General features: G+C 40.4%; 1 protein-coding gene across 21 annotated transcripts in view; it reads left to right on the top strand.

Annotated features, from left to right (window-relative positions):
* Positions 1 to 22535, top strand: part of PARD3 (par-3 family cell polarity regulator) — a 724129-nt gene that overhangs the window by 593863 nt on the left and 107731 nt on the right. For 12 of the 21 annotated variants that reach the window (XM_023752233.1, XM_023752234.1, XM_023752229.1 and 9 more), the window contains one exon: positions 13901 to 13987. The exons of the other annotated variants lie outside the window; for them this stretch is intronic. In XM_023752233.1, coding sequence (XP_023608001.1) covers positions 13901 to 13987 — 87 coding nt within the window. The remainder of the gene's footprint in view (positions 1 to 13900; positions 13988 to 22535) is intronic. 21 annotated transcript variants of the gene reach the window in all.

Below are 22535 nucleotides of genomic sequence, written 5' to 3'. Positions count from 1 at the left end.
CAGCATTTTGAAAAACCCTAACTTAACTCTGGTGCCGTGTCACATATAGAAATTTTTTGATATTTGCACCCATAGTAAAACAAAGACTTATATTTTTGATATTTATTTTATATATTTAAATGCCATTTAGCAAAGAAAAATCAACCAAAAAAAATGAGTTCACGTGTCACCTCTGACACGCGTGTCATAGGTTCGCCATCACTGCCTTAGTTGTTACTATTGTCTACATATAAGACTTTTTTCCTAGTAACATTGTCTCAGTGACAATAGCATCTGCCTCTGCTCTGGGAGCCAGCATTGGAAAAGGGATTGTTCTAAATGATTGATTAATATTTGAACCTTTATTAGATTTCCATGGAATGCCTGACATAGCACTGAGAGGTCTAGACTATTACCTCTTCTTGCATAAGTTATCTTTCAGTTTGCTTTGCTACCGTAATTAGAGGGATGAGAGCAGAAATCCTATTTCTTAATCAAAGTGCTATTTTTATAGCAGGACAAAACGTGCATTGTTTTACTTTACTCATCACCAGGCCACACTGCTATTCACTAAGGTTGTGTTTAATAAGTATGTTCTGTTGGACCAAAATGTCAAATCTATCCCTAATGAGTTCAATGACATCAGCGAGCGTGCTCATGTTCCTTGCCAATAGTCTGCATTGTTGGAGCAGATCACATTAGCTGTCATTCAAGCACAAATGCCTGGGTCAGGGCATTAATAAGCAAGAGAGCCTCAGAAAAAAGATGAAGATTTAAAGCAAAGTCTGTCCTTGTCAGAGGACAATGGGCGACTGTTTAGAGGAGAGTGGTGGAGACTTTCCAGGAAACGCATTTGCCTCAGACATGTTTTCTGTGCATCTCTGCCCTGTGAAACTTGTGTAAGACAGTGATGGACCTGAAGATGCCTCTTTAAGCCACAGCTGCCACTATGAATGTGGGGTTTCGGAATATGCTGCAGACAGCCCTGACATTCTAAAACTGATTGAAATTTTTATGACCTTCAGAGGTAACTAATATATTTCCAGCTAGTGTGACTTCTGGAAATAATAAAGTTCAGCCACCAAAAGTTGATTCTTCACAGCAAATAGTACATGAATGCAGTTCTTTTGTTTTATAACACTAAAATATGTATCAAAAGGGAAAAAAACTCATATAATATATACACTGAGTGGCCAGATTATTTTGACCACCTGATGTTTGTAGGCAAATTAGCTATAATTTCGTGCCGAAGTTGCTAGAGGGCCAGATCATTATAAACGTCTGAATAGCACAACATACTTAAGTATCGTTGCTGATCAAGTTCATCCTATCATGTTGATGGCGTATCCCAATGGAGATGGCTTCTTCCAACAAGACAATGCGCCATGCTACGGTGCTCCTATTGTGCAGGAGTGGTTTCAAGAACATGAGGGAGACTTTATCTTGCTTAGGTGGCCCCCACAATCACCAGATCTCAATCCAATTGAGCATTTGTGGGACAAAGTTAAAAGAGCCATCAGGCAGCTGGTTCCACAACCATCAAATCTCACAGAACTGGACAGTGCTATTCATCAGGCATGGTGTCAGATTCCTCGCATCACCTTTCAACATCTCGTGGAGTCAATGTCAAGAAGAATCGCAGCAGTATTGAAGGAAAAAGGTGGCCCAACGAAGTACTGATGAGGTGGTCATAATAATCTGGCTGGTCATAATAATCTGGCCACTCAGTGTATACTTCCCCATAAGCATGGAGTTTATAATTTCATTTCAAGAAATGTTGTTCGTTTGTGTATATGTGGATATCTAATCTAATTGGATAAGCCTTGTCGGATTTTCGTGGCTGGATGAGCCTTTTGGGGACAGCTAGAGTAACTTAGGAATGAAAGGAACCCTAGGGGAAATTGGTATTTTCTTTTAAGTTTTTGCTTGTACACTTTCCTTTCTGACCTTGTCATTTTTAGGAGAATAGAGAAAGAGTTCTTGTGTTCCAGGTGACTGGGTTGCATTGTAAAAGGCCAAAATGGAGCAAGACATCCCCAGTATTAAGTTGACTGAAAGATGCATCACTTGGAATTGATAGAGCCATTCCAGTTCTCTAAGTGTTTAGAGGGATTTGCTAGGCATGGAAAACTTCCAGTCTGTTTCTTCCCTAAACCAACATCTAGATATTGGCTATATTGAAATGTTGTTTTACTATTGCTTTTTGATAAATGTAAACAGAATGTGATAAATGTGACAGAATGCTTAGCCTTACCAACATGAATTTAGAAGAAAACCTGTCTTCAGATAGCAGCATGGGGTGGAAGGAGTGGGCAAGAATGGATGGCTGTGTAGCACTTCAAGGCCAGCTGGGGCTATGGTCTGGGCTGGGCAGTGCCTGCTGTATTTTTCTTCGGTCTGGAAATTGACAGCTTGAGGCTTTCCTGGTTTCTGTGTTTGGGTTTGTTTATGTTCTATTGTATGTATTTCTTTACTGGTTGCAGTCTTTGATTTGTGGTTGCGCAATGTATTAAATAGAGCCAAAAGACCAAATTGTTTCATCAGCTCAGGGCCTACCCTGAGCTGAGCAAGGAAAAGTTATTCATATTTGACATTAATGTATATGAGTTTTCTATCTCACCTCATAGCTGACCAAAGGCATAAATATGAACTAAAGCTATGTTGTTTTCATACTACCCAAATGTAAATAGTTAACATACGAGCCACATAAGAAAGGACTAGTGGATGAATAGTTTGCACTGAAGACTTTTCTTATGTAACTAAAAGTATTTAAACAGACAAATTGGATTAATCATTTAAAAAGAAAGAAATGTTTCTTGTTGCATCAGCAGTTCATTTATTCATTCCTTTGGTCATTTGTTCATTTATTTCCAAATAACAAAAATGCATTATGTGCAGGGCATTGTTTATGATCTTTAGTTTTTAATCTGGTTGTACACACACACACACACACACACACCAACTAGAAAATAATGACAATGGGACATATGAATAAGAGCAAAATTAAAGAGGCATTTTCGGCTTAATAGTTGTGAGATATGTTCTGAAAGAAGAGTGTTAAGCCACATTTGGAGAAATAGACATAGGTGCTCTGGAAACTAGGAAGGGAGAGTCCTGTGGCTGATGCCGAGAAGCTGAGCTTAAGAGCCCACTTGCCAGGTGTGTTAGTGAAATGGAGTAGCTGTTTGGGGGGATGCGGCTTTAGACCAAATGATACAGAAGAGCTGGTTGCTGGAGGTTTTGAGGCTGAGGAGAATTATCAGGAAATACTTCATCTCATCTGTTTCATAAGAAACAGGGACCAGGGGACTTGAGTAATCCTCTTTAATAAAGAGGTAATATGCAAATTGACTGTCACACCCCCACACAAGATGGCCACCCCCATGTGGTCACAAGATGGCCGCCACAAGCTGGTCGGCAGGGGAGGGCAGTTGGGGGTGACTGGGCCGGCAGGGGAGCAGTTAGGTGTCGATCAGGCCAGCAGGGGAGTGGTTAGGGGGTGATCAGGCTTCAGGCAGAAGTGGTTAGGGGCAATCAGGCAGGCAGGCAGGCGAGCTGTTGGAAGCTAGCAGTCAGACATCCCCCAAGGGTCCCAGATTGGAGAGGGTGCAGGCTGGGCTGAGGAACACCCCCCCCCCCCCAGTGCATGAATTTTGTGCACTGGGCCTCTAGTCCTCTTTAATAAAAGGCTAATATGCAAATTGTCCCCTCGACCAGGAGTTGGACCAGGAATTCGTACACCGGGCCTCTAGTTTAGATATAAAGAGCAAGAAAGCAGTCACAGGCAAGATAAGGTGACTATAGAAATGAAAAGCAGAAAGGGGAGAGAATTCCAAATAACTCTCAGTTACTCTTCAAGCACAAAAGTACATGTGAAAAGAGTTCTGCACAGTTGAAGATATTTATCAGCATATGTTGGGGGCATGATGTTCATTTTTTATGCATTTGTTTCAAAAATTTTATCATGCACTAGACAAATTCAGCTACCATGCTGCCTAAAAATTCTTATCTTTCCCTCCTATTTTTATCCTAACCAATAATTTTAACAGTTTTATTGAGATATAATTTATATGCCATAAAATTCACTTGTTTTAAATGTATAATTGAATTATTTTTAGTGAATTTATAGCATTGTACAACTACAATCCAGTTTTAGACAATTTTCATCTTCCTCAAAAGATCCCTTATGCCTATTGGCAGTTATTCTCTGTGCTCAGCCCCAACCTCAGGCAACTACTTATCTGCTTTCTGTCTTTATATGTTTGCCTTTTCTGGACATTTCATATAACTTGAACTATAATACATGATATTTTGCATTTGGTTTCTTTAACTTAACTTAATGTTTTTAGGTTCATCCATGTTATAGCATATATTAATAGTTTATTTTTATTCCTTTATAGTATTCCACTGTGTAGATACACTCTATTTTGTTTGTTCAGTCACCAGTAGATGGATATTTAGATTTTTACAGTGTGGAGCTATTATGAATAATGCTAAGAACTTTTACATACAAGATTTTGTGTGGACATATTTCATTTCTTTTGGGCAGATACCCAGGAGTGGGATTGCTGGGTCATATTTAATGTTTCAAGAAATTGCCACAGTTTTTCAGAGTGGCTGTGCAATTTTATATTTTTACCAGCAATATATGAGAGTTTTTTCTATTTTATTCACATCCTCACCAAAACTTGTTATGGTCTTTTTTATTATAGCCATCCTTTTGGGTGTAAAGTAATATCTTATTATTTTAATTTGTATTTCCCTAATGACTAATGATGTTGAACAAATTTTCATGTACTTAGCCATCTGCATATCTTTTTGGTAAACTATTCATACATTTTGCCTATAGTTTGATAAGATTGGTTATCTTGTTATTAGGGAGTTATAAAAGTCCTTTGCACATTCTGGATATAAATACTTTAATACAGTGGTCTGAAAACTGCGGCTCGCGAGCCACATGTGGCTCTTTGGCCCCTTGAGTGTGACTATTCCACAAAATACCTACTTCTGCGCATGGGCCACGAAGTTTCAATCGCACTGTACGTGTGCGCCCACACATGGTATTTTGTGGAAGAGCCACGCTCAAGGAGCCAAAGAGCCGCATGTGGCTCGCGAGCCACAGTTTGCCGACCACTGCTTTAACAGATATATGATACACCAATATTTCTCACAATCCAGCTTGTCAATTTTCTTAATGATGTGTTTTGAAGTGCAAAAGTTCTTAATTTTAATTATTCCAATTGATCAATTTTTCTTTTCTTGATCATGATTTTGGTGTCATATCTAAGAATTCTTTCCCTAACCCAAGGCCATGTATATTTTCTCATGTTTTCTTCTGGAAGTTTTATTTTTAGCTCTTTGTTTAGGTCTTTGATTCATTGTGTGTGTGTGTGTGTGTGTGTGTGTGTGTGTGTGTGTAAGGAACTGAAGTCATTTTGTTTGAATGTGGATATCCTAACCAATAATTACATAAAAGATAGACAAGAGTCTGCCTGACAACATTCCATTCATCCTTCATAACCCATCTTGGATATTTAAGTTCTCCATGATGTTTTCCATGTCCTCTCTTCTCCATTCTGATAGAACTTACTCCTTTCCTATCCCTTTATACTACTTTTGAATGTAAGACCCTGTATTGTCATGATATGTTTATGTCTGTCTTTCTTGTCAGAATATGAACTTCTTCATCTCTGTATTTTCAGTGTTTGAAACATATTTGGACCCAAAACATTTCTGGTTTAATTTTGGTAAATTTCAACCTCTATGATCCTTGAAAATCCCTTTCTGTCTCTCTCTCTCTCTCTCTCTCTCTCTCTCTCTCTCTCTCTCTCTCTCTCTTTCAAAATGTAAAACAGGCTAGCATTAGAAACAACAGCAACAATGACAATAGTCCAGGGAACCAGCTTATTCAGGAAAAGGAATTAATCATTCTAGCTGACAGTACCCAGATTTCTGCAGAGCTGCTTGGTAGCTTTCTGAGAGAGACATATGAAAAGAGACAGTGATTTGATGGGACTTGAACATGGTGATGGATAGCTGCCACAGTCCTAATGAAATAGCACAGCTAAGGAAACCTGGAAGCCCTCGGATGACAGCAGACATACACACAGTTCTCTCTCTATGACTTACTTGCAGTCTTTCTGTGCTCTGTTCTGCTCAGGGCTTTCTTTGTCCCTGCTGATCACAAAGACATGCCCTTTTCTTTCTCCCCATCGCATCACACTTCCTGCTGTGGCTTTGAGACACCATTGTCTTAGTCCACAAGGTGAGACAACAACCAGTACCTTGGGATTTATTTTAAACTCGTACCAACAAAGATTTGTTTATAGCATTTCTTTATAATCAGATGAGAGAAAGTTCAGCTTATTTTTTCCATACATATTTATTGAGGATTTAGTATGTATTAAGCTCTTTGCCCCATGCCCTGCATAAACACTTACTTGAGTGAGATCTGGCCCTTCCCCCAAGGCAGGGCATGGTTCAGTAAGTTTAGAGCATTAACGAAAGAGAAACATTGCCCCAATTCCCCTATGTGCCTCTGTAAAATCTTATGAGATTTTCCCAAATCTGACTGAGAAATAATCTTTCCATATTGTCAACTTAAGCAGGATTCAATGAGTGATCTATTTGGATATTGATCTTCTTAACTATGTCTTATGGAAAGCTTTTAAGTCAATCTCTTAAGGTTCATTGTTTTGAGACAGGAATATAAGGGCAGTAATGATCAGGATTTGGCATAGGCTCTCAGAATGAGACTTGTTCCTCCTGAGGCTGACCTGTGCAGGAGTTGCACCATATCAAACTGTAGGGATCAAATATATTCTCAAGGTTTAACAACAAGCACTTAATATCCACTTTTATTTCCTTACCGCTCATCCAGTTTAAAGCATAGAGTTTAGAATAATAATTAGGCTGGGACTTGGAATTATAAAGACCTGGGTTGGAATCTTGGGCTGTGTGTCCCTGACATATTACATGGCCTCTCTGAGCCCCAGTTTCCTGTTCGGTAAAAATGGTGTTCACACACATTGTCTGTGCTATGGGCATAAAGGCAATCTCATAAAGAGATTATAAAGGTTAACTAAGGAATATATAGAAGGTGTGTAGATCTAAGCCTCACACATAAGTTCTTAATAAATGGCTGTCATTACTAAAGTTTTAAACTATTTTTGTGCTGACATGAATTTTATGTTAAGTCTATATGATCTCTTCATAGCATTCTGTGCCTTAAATAGTGTCCTTGCTTTGTGGGTTTTTTTGTTTGTTTGTTTGTTTTTTATGCTTTAGATTTCTTATTAAAGAAATCACATATTACAGATGTGGTCAAATTTATCTCCCATTCCACTCACCTTCCCTCCTCAAAGAGGTAAGCTGTCTCTTGAAGTTTGTCTTTGTCTCTTAGTCCATTTTTAAATACTCAGCCCTTCCTAACATATGGTGACAGATGATTTGGCTGGGTCGTGGGCATACAATGCAATACACAGATTTTGCAATGTAGAAACCCACACCTGAAACCTATATGATCCTATTAACCAATGTCACCCCAATCAATTTAATTTTAAAAAATACTCAGTCCTAATAAGTTAAAATTGATTCAGTGATATCTAATATATAATCCATAGTCAATTTCCCTATTGGTATAGTTTGTTTTTGATCCACGATCCAAATGAGTTTTATGTACTGCATTTGGTTGCAATGTCTTTTTTAGCTTCTTCTCATCTGGAACATTCTCTCTCTCCCCTCATCCCCTTTGCATATCTTTCTTGACGGTGCCATTGTGCAGAGTGCAGGCCAGTTGTCTCCTATGCTGTCCCGTATTGCGGTGTGCCTGGTTGTTTCCTCGTGCCCAGGAGTGTTGTGACAGGACCGGCATGTGTGGTCTGCAGATGCAGGTGCATTCCCCACTCTGCCCTTGCTTCATCTGCAAGGCCACATGTACTACTGACCTCTCAGAACCTGCTTCTCATCTAAAACATGGTGTACACCACAGAAGATGGTCATGAGTTCCAAATGAGGTGATTTATGGAAAGGCCTAATGCAGGCACATGGTCAACCCGCAAAGAGGCAGCCAGATAGCAGAAGGTATCAGTGAGAGCGAGGCCCCCAGGCCTGGAGAGGATGGGAGTAGACAAAGCACATCCTAAATGACAGCACCAACAAATGTCTGAGAGGCTTGGGGTTTTTGTTTTCCTTTCTGGCATTTATCCCACTGTGACGTGGGGTCCAGAAGGAGCAGTGCAGCTGAGGCTTTAGAACAGGAGACTGAGGGGCTGCTAGAGCAGAAAAGCCCCCTTTGAAGGTGGAAGGTAGTAAAGACCTTGCTGGTGTGGTCGAGCTGAAATGTGGGCCGAGAAGCCCATTGTCTCCCTTCACCACCTCCAGATGGATCTCTGCCTCTCTGTGTGTTGTCAGGCTGGTGATGCCAGGAAGCTGCTGCTGTGACTGTTGCTTCTGTTAGCACATTTATTGCAAAAGCAGTAGGGTATATGGAGGGTTCCTAAATCTTTAAAGTGTCTTCCCATTTGGAGCTTCATGTCATTGGTCCCTAGGAAACCTGTTATTCATGCTGCTTTCTGCGAGAAGGCCAGCTCCTAGTCCTCCTTGGACAAGCCTCAGGTTTTCTTAGGTCACACCAAGGACAGAGACTTGCACATGGTCAGTGCCAGCCACATAGTTCACAAGGCCCAGTACAAAGTGAAGATGCTGGCTCTTGCGCAAAATGCAAGAAAAGTGCCATTAAAGGTACAAAAATGAAAAGCTTGTTTTTCTTCTTCTGTGGCCTCTTTTCTCATCTGTCATGATGTTTTTCATTTCCTTTTAATGTTGTTTTAAGTAAATAAACATTGAAACTTTAAATTATTAACATGAATTTTACTGTTCATCTTTAGATTGTGCAATGCCAGTCTTTTATTGTGGTAAAAACTACATAAAATTTCCCATCTTAACCATTTTTAAGCTCAGTAGTGCTAAGTACATTCACATTGTTGTGATCAATGCCAGTTTGAAATTCAAATATAAGAGTATTTAGCTCATTCATAATTCGTAGCAGCTCATATATCCGTATGTGTTGCATTGTCAGTAGAGTAGTGAAAACTATACAGAATTAGCTCTACTGTTTTTATTTCATCTCTTGATAGTTGCAGTTTCTACCAACATTCTCTACTTTTGTCTTTCCAATGAGTAAGGACTCAAAAGAGAAGGAACTTGGTGTAGTCCTATCTTTCCCTTTGCTTCTATTCCATCCTTTACATTGTGTTGGACTATTTATGAGAATTGACATGAATAAAAAAGAGTATGGTGACAGATGATTTGGCTGGGTGGTGGGCATACAATGCAATACACACATTTTGCGATGTAGAAACCCACACCTGAAATATGGGCTCCTTGGTCATTCCTATTTCTTGGAACGCCATTGCCTTCTTTCTGCTTTCAAAGCTAGTTCTGGTTAGAATGGAAAGAGTGGCCTCTGGGGCTGTCAGCAGCTCCGCTGCACCCGCACATGAAGTGGGCCCTCCTGAACCCTGTGCTGTGGGCATCAAGGCTGGAAAATGCTAATGGAGGACTAGGAGCAGGGTGCGCAGGGACAGTGCCAGGACCTCCTCTCCTCACACCACCTCCATTGTCCTGTCAGACATCATTGACTCCTAGATAAATTAGACTTCAAGACGGCAACAGCAGAGGCCTCTGTACATGGGTGCCTATGTGACTGACTGCCCAGGTCGCATCTGTGAAGCTGGCCTTGCTCATGGGAGATACTTTGCACAGCATTGCAGGAAGGGAAGATACTGGAGACCACACGACTTTGGGGAGCCCCTTCAGTCTCACCACTTTACAGACTGCTCCCACCCTCTTTCGTCTCCCTGGTATCCCAGAACTAATGCAGCAAGAGGTGCAGTTGGCTTTGCTTTATCCGTCAGAATACATTTAACTAATTCAAACTGTTTTGTGAACCAAATAACTATAATTTTATCAAATGTATAAAACAGTTACATAATGAATATTTTATTGAATATGTGCTGGGAGGGGCAAAGAATATTCACAGCTGTGACCTAAGAAGAAGCTATCGTCAGCCCATTTTACAGCTGATGAGATTGAGGCCCCAAATAGGTAGGGTGGATTTTGGCGTTCCTCAGCCACATTACAGGCCCCCAGGTTCTGATTTCAGAGCTTTGTCAATCATTCCCTGATCAGAGGGCTAAAGGAAACTCCATTTCTGTCAAGAGTCATCAGTCCTCTCTGAAGTAGTTCATGTTTGAGCATAAAACTGTATGGGTAAAATGCACACTAGGAGGTGCAAGGTGCCATTCAAGTGGAGGAAAGTACTCATTATTTTGAAGGTTGCAAATGGATTTCAAAAGTGGGACTGTCCCTTTTGCTTACTTCTGGAAATGAAAGTGCACAATTCTCTAAACATATTTTTTCAAAAGCTATCAGAAACCTCATATTTTTTAAAAAGCAGTGTGTCACTCCCCATCATCTCTGTAGTTCCCCTGTGGTTTAACATTTTAATCAGCTGTTTTGTGCTTTAAAGATTTTTCATTTGATTTACAACTTGTAGGAGTGGAGTTGCAGTGAGTAATCAGGGAGAATGCCACACAGAGGACACAGGAAGGTGAAATGCAGTGTTAATAATTTAGTTTCAATAACCTTAAAAGGTTTACTGTTCAGTTTTAACCTTGTATCATCCCCAAAAGCAAGCTACTGCAGTGAATCATAAAAATGTTTCTTTTAATTTGCAAGTGATTTCTTTAAGTCTGCTTGTGGGGCCTGATGTGTCCCTTCACATAGAGGTCGGCAGCACTGGCTTCCATTTTGCCTCTTTGAGGTTGCTCTGCCTTTGATGGGAAAGATCTTAAGGTTTAAATGTTGTAGAGGCTTGTTTTCAAAATTTATGGATTATTATGGTGTCAAATTATTAATTTAATAATGTTTTAGTTCTGAGCAAATCAGAAAAAACTTATGCTGGCATAGAGGCAAGGAGAACATAGAGGTGATTTTTGGTGGGGACAAGACTTACAGGTGATATTTAAAACCTAATGTCAAAACTAGGGGGCATGCTGGGGCCATGCTTGGTGAGGAACTTTAAAACACTTGCAAAGTGGAATTTTAACATCTCAGAAGGATGGCTAAATTAACAGAGAGGTTTATCACCCAGATTTCATTACCAACCCTATTAAAACAATCCCTGTTGAGCATTATACTACACCATTGCATAGAAAATCACCAGGTGCATAAAGGCTTTGTTTCATGATTGGCAGGTGAGTGGGGGCTGGGGGGTACATATTCCAGCTAAGGTGAAAGTGGTAATGGAACATTTCTTTGGGAATTTTCCTTGTCTTTAATTAAGAATATGTACCATAATAAATGGAACCAGTTTTTTCTAGAATTTTTATTTTATTTCTGGTATTGGGATTTGTCAGTGTAGTAAGTCCTTGCTTAATGTTGTCAATGGGTTCTGTGACTCAAAGCAAAACAACATACATATAAGGAAGCCAGTTTTACTGCAAGCTAATTGATAGAAATAAAAGTGAAGTTCCTAGGGCATCTCATCAGTGTTGATCTGAGTGGTGTTATTCGAGGACCTGCTGTATTTGCTGCTCAATTTCTCAGGAAGTATTGAGCAACACTTCCTCCTGCTGGGCCCTTCCCGCAGCTGGGAGGGAATAATCTTGAAAAGCAAGAGAGGCGATGGTTATCTAGAAATCCAGAAGGAAGGTTACTTGATCTCATTTTTATTTTAATGATTTAAATTGGCAGACCCAATTGAGGAGGGGAACTCATAATTCCTAAGGCATCAATGGATTTTGATTTTTAAGGTGAACATTGAAAATGGACTCTTCTCCTTCTCCTGGCCTGTGAATACCAGAGTACTGCTGGCCCATGCCCGCAGTTTCCTCCCGCAGTGATCTGAACTGCTTACTCAGTGTTAGTGGGTGGACTCGGGAGTGCACACTCTGACAACCTGAGCTGGACTGAGAATGGGGTGGCAGCCACAGCTTCACCCTGGGTTCCCTGGGCCAGTTCTGTTCTTTCACCTTCTGAATGGGATGCACCTGTAGTCAGAACCGCCAGTAGCCAATATAGCACTTTTTCACCAGTTAGAAAAGGCACCCCTTTCTCCAGTCTCATTGTTTTCTCTCTCTGTGGCATTTTAGTAACATGGGACACTTATTGTCACTTGCCATAAAATTGTCATCACAATTACAGTTTGACATTGTTGCAGTGGTGCCCACGTAGTCATGGCCCATGTATGCACTGTGCAGCCTGGGCAGCTGTGCGAGGAAAACCCGAGGGATTGTGAGAAAGGCTTCAGGATCAGTCAAGACTCTGCCACTCACCAGTCACATGGCCTTGAGCAAACTGTCCGAACTCTGACACTGTTTCCTTGTCTGTTAGGAATAAGAACAGAACTTCCCTGTCAGGTGTGTACAGTGCCACACACACAGAGTGATATTAGTTTCTGTCTTTTCTGTCATTTTCAACATACTTCATCAACTTTGTCATGCTTGTATTCCTGAGTGGATAAAGAATCACCTCATGTTGTGATGGTCTCCATTGAAAATGACCATTTCTTTTTTATATTTTTTCTATTGATATCTCTAATATAAGGGGTTTTTGTTGTTATTCTGAGTTCTTCCTGTAAGAAAATTTGTCATTGTTAATCCTAGCTTGCCACCATATTCTTTTAAGATTAATAAAAGTGATGTTAAACATGTGAAATTTTGATAAATATCCATCTTAAAATATTGAAATTCAGGCAAAACTCTTTAGTATTAGTGTCCATGATTTAACAGTCATTCTATCACCAGTGGGCTAGGATGTGTTCAGGGAAGGCATAGCCTTGTGTGTTAGCGTAAGCTCCGAATGAGGCATCTGAGGACTATGATTTGGGAAATAGCTTGTTCACAGGTCCCCTCTGTTTTCTGTCTTCCGCTCGCACACTGCAGGCCCTCAGTGCAGTGCTGTTGAGTCAAAGTAGGTCCCTAACAGTCGTTTCTTGGTGCTCTTGCCACTGGGCACCAGCACTGACTCCAGTTCTTCCAGCTGGGCTCTTAGGTCTTTTGGTTGGAAATTTCTTGGATGCTTTGGTTCTTCTGTGAGCTTCCTTTTTTGCCTATATTTGGCACATTTTTCTCGCTCTCTTGCCTTAGAAAATGCTGGGCTAGTTTCAGTTAAGTGGAGGAGATCTAATTTAATTTCCAAAAGCAGACGTGATCTTAAAATACCCTTATGTTCTGTCATTCTCGTGCCACTGATTACAGAACAAATCCATTTTTGCCCCTCCCCTTCCTCTGTGTCCTTCTGCATCCTACTCCTCCATGCCTTCCTCCCTCCATGTCCTCCAGGCCCTCTGCCTTCATCTGCCTCCTCTGCCCTCTCCACCCATAAGGTGGGATCAAATCACTTGTTACACCTCTGTTAAATGTCCTTTTAAGAATGAATGATAATGAATTGTCCTTTCCAAAGGCTTACAAATGTATGGAGACTTTTACAAATGGAGAAGGATCTATGCCCTTCCTTTTTCATAATTAAAGGACAACTAGCATTAGTACTGTGGGTGGTATTAGGTCCTATCCTCCAAGTAAGGACAGTATCTGGTTCTGTCTTCCTGGAGAGAAGTAAGCAAGGGCTCAGGGACAGGCTGGCAGTGAGGCAACTTACCCCGCCTGAAGGTGATGTCTCAGGCAGCACCAGAATTCATGGATTTTAGTCTCTAATCTTCCGTGCTAAAAATAGTTACCTTTCCTTCAGCCCACCAATTCATATCACCCACACTGGTCTGAGGAAGAAGAATGATGTCTTGATGGGTACTCATTTAAGGTATCACAAATAAAGAAGCCATTTGTTCAAAATATAGTTAAACAAGAATCAAATATATTTGAAATGAATAGTTTCTTTTCTTTTCTTTATTTTTTTTCAGAAGGATGCCATTGCATGGGGGTGGCTATTCCCCATTTAAAGATAACAGTGCTCAGAACATGTGTATCAAAACAATTTCTTCTAAAGTGTAAGTGGCTGTAGTGTTAATCTCTATGACCATAGTCAAGGAAATCACCATTGTAGTTTTCACATATGAGGGAAGTTAAACAGGCCTTGTTTACATTACTGCCATTTATAAAACATTTAAACAGCTCTTCTGCTGAATAAACATTCAAAAGTCTGAAGGATAAGCATACCACTCAAACTTCTTAAGATTAAACTTCCCAAACTATTTCCTGCCGGGGGACACAACAGCAAAATTGCAAACTGTGTTCCCGAGATGAGATAGGCCGAATTAGATTAAGCAGCTTCCTGTTGACTTGTCTATTGATCCGGGTTCAGTGCAGCTTCCTGTCTGTGCCAGCAGTCGGGTTGCTGTGTGCAATAACAGTGGCCTGGTTTATGTGGAGGGACTCCAGCATCAATTACTCCAGGAAGGCAGTGGCACTGGGAGATAAGGCTAAGCTGCTCACAGTGTTTAAAACTACTAAAATCCAACCAACATATTTGCTGTCTAAAATGTTGCTTATAAATTTGACAGTGTTCCATTTATAACATTTCCAAAGAGATCATCCACTATTACTCTCTGCAAGCAGAAATACAAATAACATTATGAATGCTTATTGTTAAAACAGTATAACCCACTTCCTCACTTTCATGCCTCTTTCTTAAGTATTTGCGTAAAGATACTGAACTGGGTGGCAGGACATCATGAATGTTGCAGAGCCACCTTAGACTAAATAATGTCAGCCATTTGATTTGGATATTTTGATTTCTTTTCTTCTGAGACCAATTGAATAGATTCAGTCAACTGCCATCTTTGTTGTGCTAATACCCACTCATATGTTCTTAGAGAGCACTATTTTACTAAATGCAAAATACTACATCTTTAATGCAAAAACCATGGTTAATACAGGAAAGCACAATGAGAAAAATGTCACCACCCAATGATAATTATTATGTGTTTTTGGAAACAGGTATTTCAGGTATTATTTTAAATATGTATCTCTCCACCACCCCTGTATACACACATGTGTACATTCTTATTCTTTACTAAACACTCATTTAATTGTGAATATAACTTGTTTATTTATTTTTGGTTAAAGAAAATATGCTTTTCCTTAGACAGTTTTTACTATTTACCTTGCTTCACACTTGACAGAAAGGATGGAAGTTGAGCCTGTATTGATATACTTCTGTAGAGACTATCAGAAAGGCAGTATTATAATCCATGGAGTTGGAACTCCTAAAAAATTCTTGGTGCGTCCACTATTTTAGGTCTGTTCACACAAGTTGTTAAGTTTCATGCTTAAAATGTAACTCCTTTTATTCCTATAAAAAATGTTCACAGAGTAAATTCCATGTTTTCTGATGAGACAAATGTGCTATGGATAAAAGGATAAATTTTTTGAAAGTGACATTTCAGCTTGTCTATCATGACATTTTATGTATTTTTCAATACACATTTATCTTAGAGATATATTCCTTTAGTGCAGGTAGAAACAGAGCTTCATATAAAACTTAGAAAATCCCTTAAATATAGTACTGATGGAAACCAGACCTGGAAATTTGGCAAGTCTGAGCACATTTTATTCATTTAATCATATTTTCCAGATTATCCTGCTGAGATTGATACCATCCTCAATAAGGCTTTGCAACATTCACACTATTCTATTTCCTAAAAGTGATGCAAAATGAATGTATTCAAAGTGTATTTAGCATTTATTGGCATAGTTTTAGGTTTTATCTTTTAATGAGATTTTAATTGATTTTTTTTGAAGAATTTATACCAGGTGCCTGGAACGCAAATAGACAAGAGAGACCTAATAAGTAAAATGGGCCATTACAATTAATGCTAATATGACATCTGTTAGCAAAGCTAGCATGTTAACTTCCTGACTAGGTCTGATTCTAAAGGAAACAAGACCTGATCATTTTAAGCTTTTCAAGTGGTCTACTCTCTGAAGTGCTGAAAACTCATTTCATAGTCTTCCTTTACTAAAAAGGCCTGACTTTGTAAAGTTTTTTAATATTTATTCTTTACTTTTTATTGAATTTATTGGGGTGACACTGGTTAATAAAATTATATGGGTTTCAGGTATACAATTCTATAATACATCATCTGTATATTGTATTGTGTGTTCACCACCCCAAGGCAAGTCTCCTTCTATCACCATTTATTCCCCCTATACCCTCTTCTACCTTCCCCCATCCCCTTTTCCCTCTAGTAAAGTTTTTGTCTTCAAATTGTCACTTTCTGATGTTAGACTTCTCCTGAGAAAGAGTTGTTAAAGTCCCCTTTCTATATGATACTTTCAGGCATTCCTTATATGACAAGTTCAATATAAACAACCATGCTTTCCCCTATTTACATAGAAGTGGTGGCAACCAGAAGAAAGGGCCAATGGGAGACCCATGGCTGTTCTTCTCTCCTCTGTGCACAGAACAGTCACAGAACAGTGCTAGAAACTGTAAGGCCTTTGAGGTCTGTTTACCTTGTCATTGATGATGTGAAAGGAAGAAGTACTGAATTCTTTCATAAGAATTGCATGTATAGCCAGATTAATAATGACAGTGACTTCAGGACAGTTCTCTGAAACCACAAACATCCACCTGCTCCCAATATGTGGACCCTGAAGAGCTATAAATTAAGGTACTCTACTTAATCAAAAGAGTCCACATATAAAAATTAGCATGAAAAGTTACCCTGTAAAAAAAATCAGAATAGTTGAAAAATGTGTAACAGAATAAAAGTCAGGTGTTTGTTTTTGTTTTTTTTTTTGGTTTTTGTTTTGTCATCAAATGAAATAGTTATAAAATGGAAGCAGCATTGGCTGCCTCACCTGCCATCCTCTGAGTTGCCTGGGCGCTTGTTTGCCCCTCATCCCTGTTACTTAGTAACATTGGATCTCTGCTACCAGATGGTAAACATTTTGAGGGCCTCTCTCTTTACATCCCCCACACAACTGAATGGCATAGAAAGCCATACACTTACAATCCTCAGTAAACTTGTGACTGAATCAAGTTAGGCCAATAGGTTTCCTAGGACTGAGGGAGATGTAGGGAGTGAGGATGAAATAAAGGTTGGCTTCATTGGAGAGAAGACTCAAGGAGTTTGTGAAGACCTGAGGTAGTATGAACAACAAAGAAAAGCCAGTGAAGTTTGAAGTTCATTAAGATGATTTTAAGAGTGGAATAGGATAAGAAAGATGTTGAAGATTAAGGAGCTTTCAAGAAGCATGTCTTGATTATTCTTATGAGCCTGAAGGTTGGTGGAAGTGTTGATGAAGTTAAAACATCTCTTTCCTGGCCCTGGCTGGGTGGCTCAGTTGCTTAAAGTATGTCCTGTATACCAAACCTATGTTGGGGGTTCGATTCCTAGTCGGGGTGCATATGGGAGGCAACATAACTCTTATATCTCTCTCTCTGTTTTTTTTTCTCTCTCTCAAAAATCAATAAAAACATCCTCAGGTGAGTATTTTTTTAAAATCTTTTCTGGACTCTTGCAAGAGCTTCCTAGCTGTTTGTTTGTTTTTTTGTGGGGTTTTTTTGTTGCTTTTTTTGTCACAGCTTTCTCCTTTTTCCAATCCATTCTCAATAGGACGGTTTCAAATGAGGTCACACTCCTGATTTATTAACATCATTTCTTAATACACACCCCCCTCCCATTAGCTAAATGGTTATATCCAGGCATCTTACAATCTTACAATGAACTGGGATCCATCCATTATCCTCTCATCCCACTGCTGCAACCTAACTCCTAGTCCCCCCGCAGCATCATCTTGCACCCCATCCAAAGTCTCCCATCAACCTTCCCATCATTCTGTACCCCATGAGAGGCTAAAAGACTAACAAAACATGTTTTGGTCTTGTCTCCTTATATTTGTAATATTTTATGGTTACACATTGGAAGTTATTTCCCTAAGAGATGCCCTTTTCTGAATATCTCTTTCAGTAGCTGTCAAAGCCTATTATATTAGAGTACTAGAGGCCTGGTGCACAAAAGTTTGTGCACTTGGGGGGGAGGAGGGTCCCTCAGCCCGGCCTGTGCCCTCTCTCAGTCTGGGACCCCTCAGGGGATGACCACCTGCTGGCTTAGGCCCGCTCCCCGGGGGATTGGGCCTAAGATGGCAATCAGACATTCCTCTGGCAGCCCGGCAGCCCTCGGGGGATGTCCACTTTGCCAGCGGGGAGCAGGCCTAAACTGTAGTCAGACATCCTTAGCGCTGCTGAGGAGGCAGGAGAGGCTCCCACCACCACCGCTGTGCTGGCAGCCATCAGCCTGGCTTGTGGCTGAGCAGAGCTCCTCCCATGTGAGAGCGCCCTGACCACTAGAGGGCAGCTCCTGCATTGAGCGTCTGCTCCCTGGTGGTCAGTGTGTGTCATAGTGACCAGTCATTCCCAGTCCTTCTGCTGTTAGGGTCAGTTTGCATATTACCCTTTTACTATATAGGATAGAGGCCTAGTGCACGGGTGGGGGCCGGCTGGTTTGCCCTGAAGGGTGTCCCGGATCAGGGTGGGGGTCCCGCTTGGGTGCCTGGCCAGCCTGGATGAGGGGATGATGGCTGTTTGCAGCTGGTCGCACCCCCTTCAGGGTGAGGGTCCCCACTAGGGTGCCTGGCCTGTCTGGGTGAGGGGCTGAGGGCCGTTTTCAGGCTGGTGGGCGACTGAAGCTCCCAACCTCTCCTTTTTTTCTTTTTTCTTTTTTATTCTGGGATTTATTTACCTTCTATGGCTGTCACTGGAGCTGAGAGCCAGCTTTAGCTCTGAGGCTTGGCTCCAGCTCTGAGACCTCGGCTGCTGAAAGCAGGTATCTGGGTTTGTTTGGCTTCTATAATTGAAACACTGTTGCAACTCCAGCTCTGAGGCCCGGCTGGCTGAAAGCAGGTTTCTGGGGTTTGTTTAGCTTCTATAATTGCAACATTGTTTCTTAGAGTGCAGCTCAGAGGCCGGCACTGGCAGGTGGGGAACCTTGGCTTCCTCCATCACTGGAGCAAGCAAGCCTCCTGTTTGTTTCAGCTGCCTGGCTGCCGGCCGCCATCTTGGTTGGCAGTTAATTTGCATACCGCCCCGATTAGCCAATGGGAAGCATGTCGGAGGTATGGTTAATTACCATGTTTGTCTATTATTAGATAGGATTCTGACTTCGGAGTGATGGAAATAAAGCTGGAAAAAGAAAAGAGAAAACAAAATAATGGTGCTACTTTGGGCTAAAAGATATTGCCATCAAGGATCAGGCTAAGACAGTATGGAAGATGGAAGGCTGCTTAGGGAGCTGTTGACATCCACAGCATCCAGAAGAATGGGACTAGATAGCAGGACTTCAAATTCTGTCATGAGTTTATTAGAGATGTTTTAAAATATATATTGGCAAAGTTGTGGGAATATAGAAAATAAAAGCATGGGGGGAGGAATAATAGTAATGAGTGTCAGATATCCCAATATGACTCATCTGATACCATCATATATTTAGTTTGGATAATAGTAAACTGAACATACTTAAGTAAGTAGAAACAAGAATGGGAGGAATGGGCAGAAATACACATGGGGTCAATATATAGAGCAGAAATTATGGGAGCAAAAAAGAAAGGTAGTCAGATTCTGAATAAATGATATATTACATGGTACACTAAAAAGAAGTCTTTTCTGTTGATGGAAGGAGGAAAGGCACTGTCTCCAAGTGCCTGACAGCAGAAGCCATAGGAGAGTGTTGACGAAAGGTGCAGAGTAGCAACACTCACGCTGACAGAGAATGAGGCTCTCAGCGAAAAGGACAGACATCTGTACTGAGTTTTCCAACTGGCACTTTGCTTCCTGCTCCTTTTCCTTATTTCTACCTCTGTCTTTGCCTTTGTCTCTCTCCTCTCTGCTTACACCCTCCCCATATGCTGAGCATTTCTAGTATATAGTCCTCCCCTGTTACCATGACTGATTCTAAAGAGGAAACACACTTTGTAGGAGGTGAATGGCAGAGAGGAAAGGGCTTTGGGGACCGATTGGCCTGTATTCTTACTCAAGACATGTTTCTGCATCTATTGGTTGGGGGTGATTACATTGACCTCAGAGAAATGTAAGAATTAAAGGTTAAGGGAAGAGAACCAACATTTGTCAGTGTTTATAATGTACCAGTCACAAGCTATAGGGCTGTGTATCAATTCTTATGACAACCCAGTGAAGTAGGTGTGATTAAATGAGACAGCACCCATAAATAGCTTGATACAGAACGTAAGAAGCAATACATTTTCACCTTCTCCTAATATTGGGAGAGGGAATCACAACATGGTATGACACCGTACTCTTTACCAGCACACTACGTTGAAGAATTAAGTCAATAAAAAAATTGTCTATGAATGGCCACTGTGGACTGAATTCTAGTTTTCTTAGGAATCAGATGGTTGAGATAATCCCAGACCACCACATGCCCTGAGAAGTGAATCTAAGTTGTGACAGGGATGGCAATGTTTTAAAGTTGAGGCATTTTTACAGGTAGCAAATTGGTGGTAATTAATATCTATTATGTCAGTCAAGAGAGAATGATAAATTATTTCCACTTTGTACCACTGGTATATCCTTGTTGTATATACAAGAGGCATAACAATTTGAGTTCAGGTGCTACAAGGGCATTCGACTTCAATGCAGAGGTATGTCCTACAAGAAATACTTTTCATCTCTACTGGTCTCTTCAAATGCTCATCCAACACTCAAACACAAAATTTGTTGGGGCAATATTCCTGTAAAAGAGCAATTGTGATGTGTGTTAATATGTCATGGAAGAATTAACCCATGACCTTATTGAACAGAGGAAAGAAATAAAACCTAAATGCCCCTCATATTCTTCCAATTGCTCTTCTCTCCACCACATACAACACTCACATATGCACAACATGTTCACAAATGCACAACACAGATGAGTGCACACACCCATGACTCATTTTTACATTTATGGTGACAGAGGAAATATATGAGATATTTTCTTATATGTTGGGAAATCCTTAGTCCTGGCCTTGCACATATCGTAAAAAGACTATATCATGCAAATGTTTACATTTTGATATGAATTCTAAGAAAATCTTTCTATCCTTGCAATCTGTGGATATTTTTTTTACTTTAAATAATTAAAAAAAATTTTATTATAGTTAACATACAATATTATATTAGTTTTGTGTGTACAATATTATATTAGTTTTGAGTGTACAACCCAGTGATTAGACATTATATAACTAATTTATCACCTTGATAACTCTAGTACCCATCTGACACCATACATAGTTATTACAACATTATTGACTATATTTTCTATTCTGTAATTTACATCCCCATGACTGTTCTGTAACTACCAATTTGTACCTCTTAATCTGATTCCTTCACCTTTTTCAGCCATCCCCCTAAATGTGCCGCCCACCTCTGCCAACCATCAAAATGTTCTCTGTACCTATGAGCATGTTTCTGTTCTGTTTGTTCATTTATTTTGCTTTTTAGATTCCACATATAAGTGAAATCATCTGGCATGTGTCTTTCTCTCTGTCTGACTTATTTTTTCCCTCAGCACAATATGTTCTAGGTCCATCCAAGTTGTTGTAAATGGCAAGATTTCTTTTTTCTGTGTGTGGCTGAACATATTGCATTGTATATATGTATATATGCACCATTTCTTTTTCCATTTATCCATTGATTGACACTTAGGTTGCTTCCATATCTTGGCTATTATAAATAATGCTGCAATGAACATATGGATGTATTATATGTATCTTCCATTTAGTGTTTTGGATTTCTTCAGATAAATACCCAGAAGTGGAATTGCTGATCCTTCTTTATATATATATATCCTTTGTTTTAAAGTCTATTTTGTCCAGTGTAAGTATTGTTACACCTAGCTTTTGTTCATTTATTTCCATTTTCATGAAATACTTTTTTCATCCATTTACTTTCAGTTTGTGTCTTTCTAGACAACATATATAAGGGTCTTGTTTTGTTAGCCATTCAGCCTTCACATGTGTTTTGATTGAAACATTTAATCTATTAGCACTTAATTATTGATAGATATGTATTGCCCTTTTATTATTCATACTAGAGTCCCAGTGCACAAAAATTTGTGCACTTGGGGCGGGGGTGGGGGGGGGAGGTCCCTCAGCCAGGCCTATGCCCTCTTGCAGTCTGGGACCCCTCGGAGGATGTCCACCTGCTGGCTTAGGCCTGCTCCCTGGGGGATCGGGCCCAAGCTGGCAGTCAGACATCCCTCTGGCAGCCCAGGAGCCCTCGGGGGATGTCCACTTGCCAGCAGGGAGCAGACCTAAGCTGCAGTCGGACATTCTTAGTGCTGCTGAGGAGGCGGGAGAGGCTCCCACCACCACCGCTGTGCTGGCAGCCATCAGCCTGGCTTGTGGCTGAGCAGAGCTCCTCCCATGTGAGAGCGCCCTGACCACTAGAGGGCAGCTCCTGCATTGAGCGTCTGCTCCCTGGTGGTCAGTGTGTGTCATAGTGACCAGTCATTCCCAGTCCTTCTGCTGTTAGAGTCAGTTTGCATATTACCCTTTTATTATATAGAATAGAGGCCTAGTGCACGGGTGGGGCAGACT

Source organism: Myotis lucifugus, unplaced genomic scaffold (assembly GCF_000147115.1).
Source record: "Myotis lucifugus unplaced genomic scaffold, Myoluc2.0 scaffold_29, whole genome shotgun sequence".
Classification (NCBI taxonomy): Eukaryota; Metazoa; Chordata; class Mammalia; order Chiroptera; family Vespertilionidae; genus Myotis; species Myotis lucifugus.
Note: the sequence above shows the minus strand (reverse complement) of the source record. Positions and strands in the feature narration are given on the sequence as shown.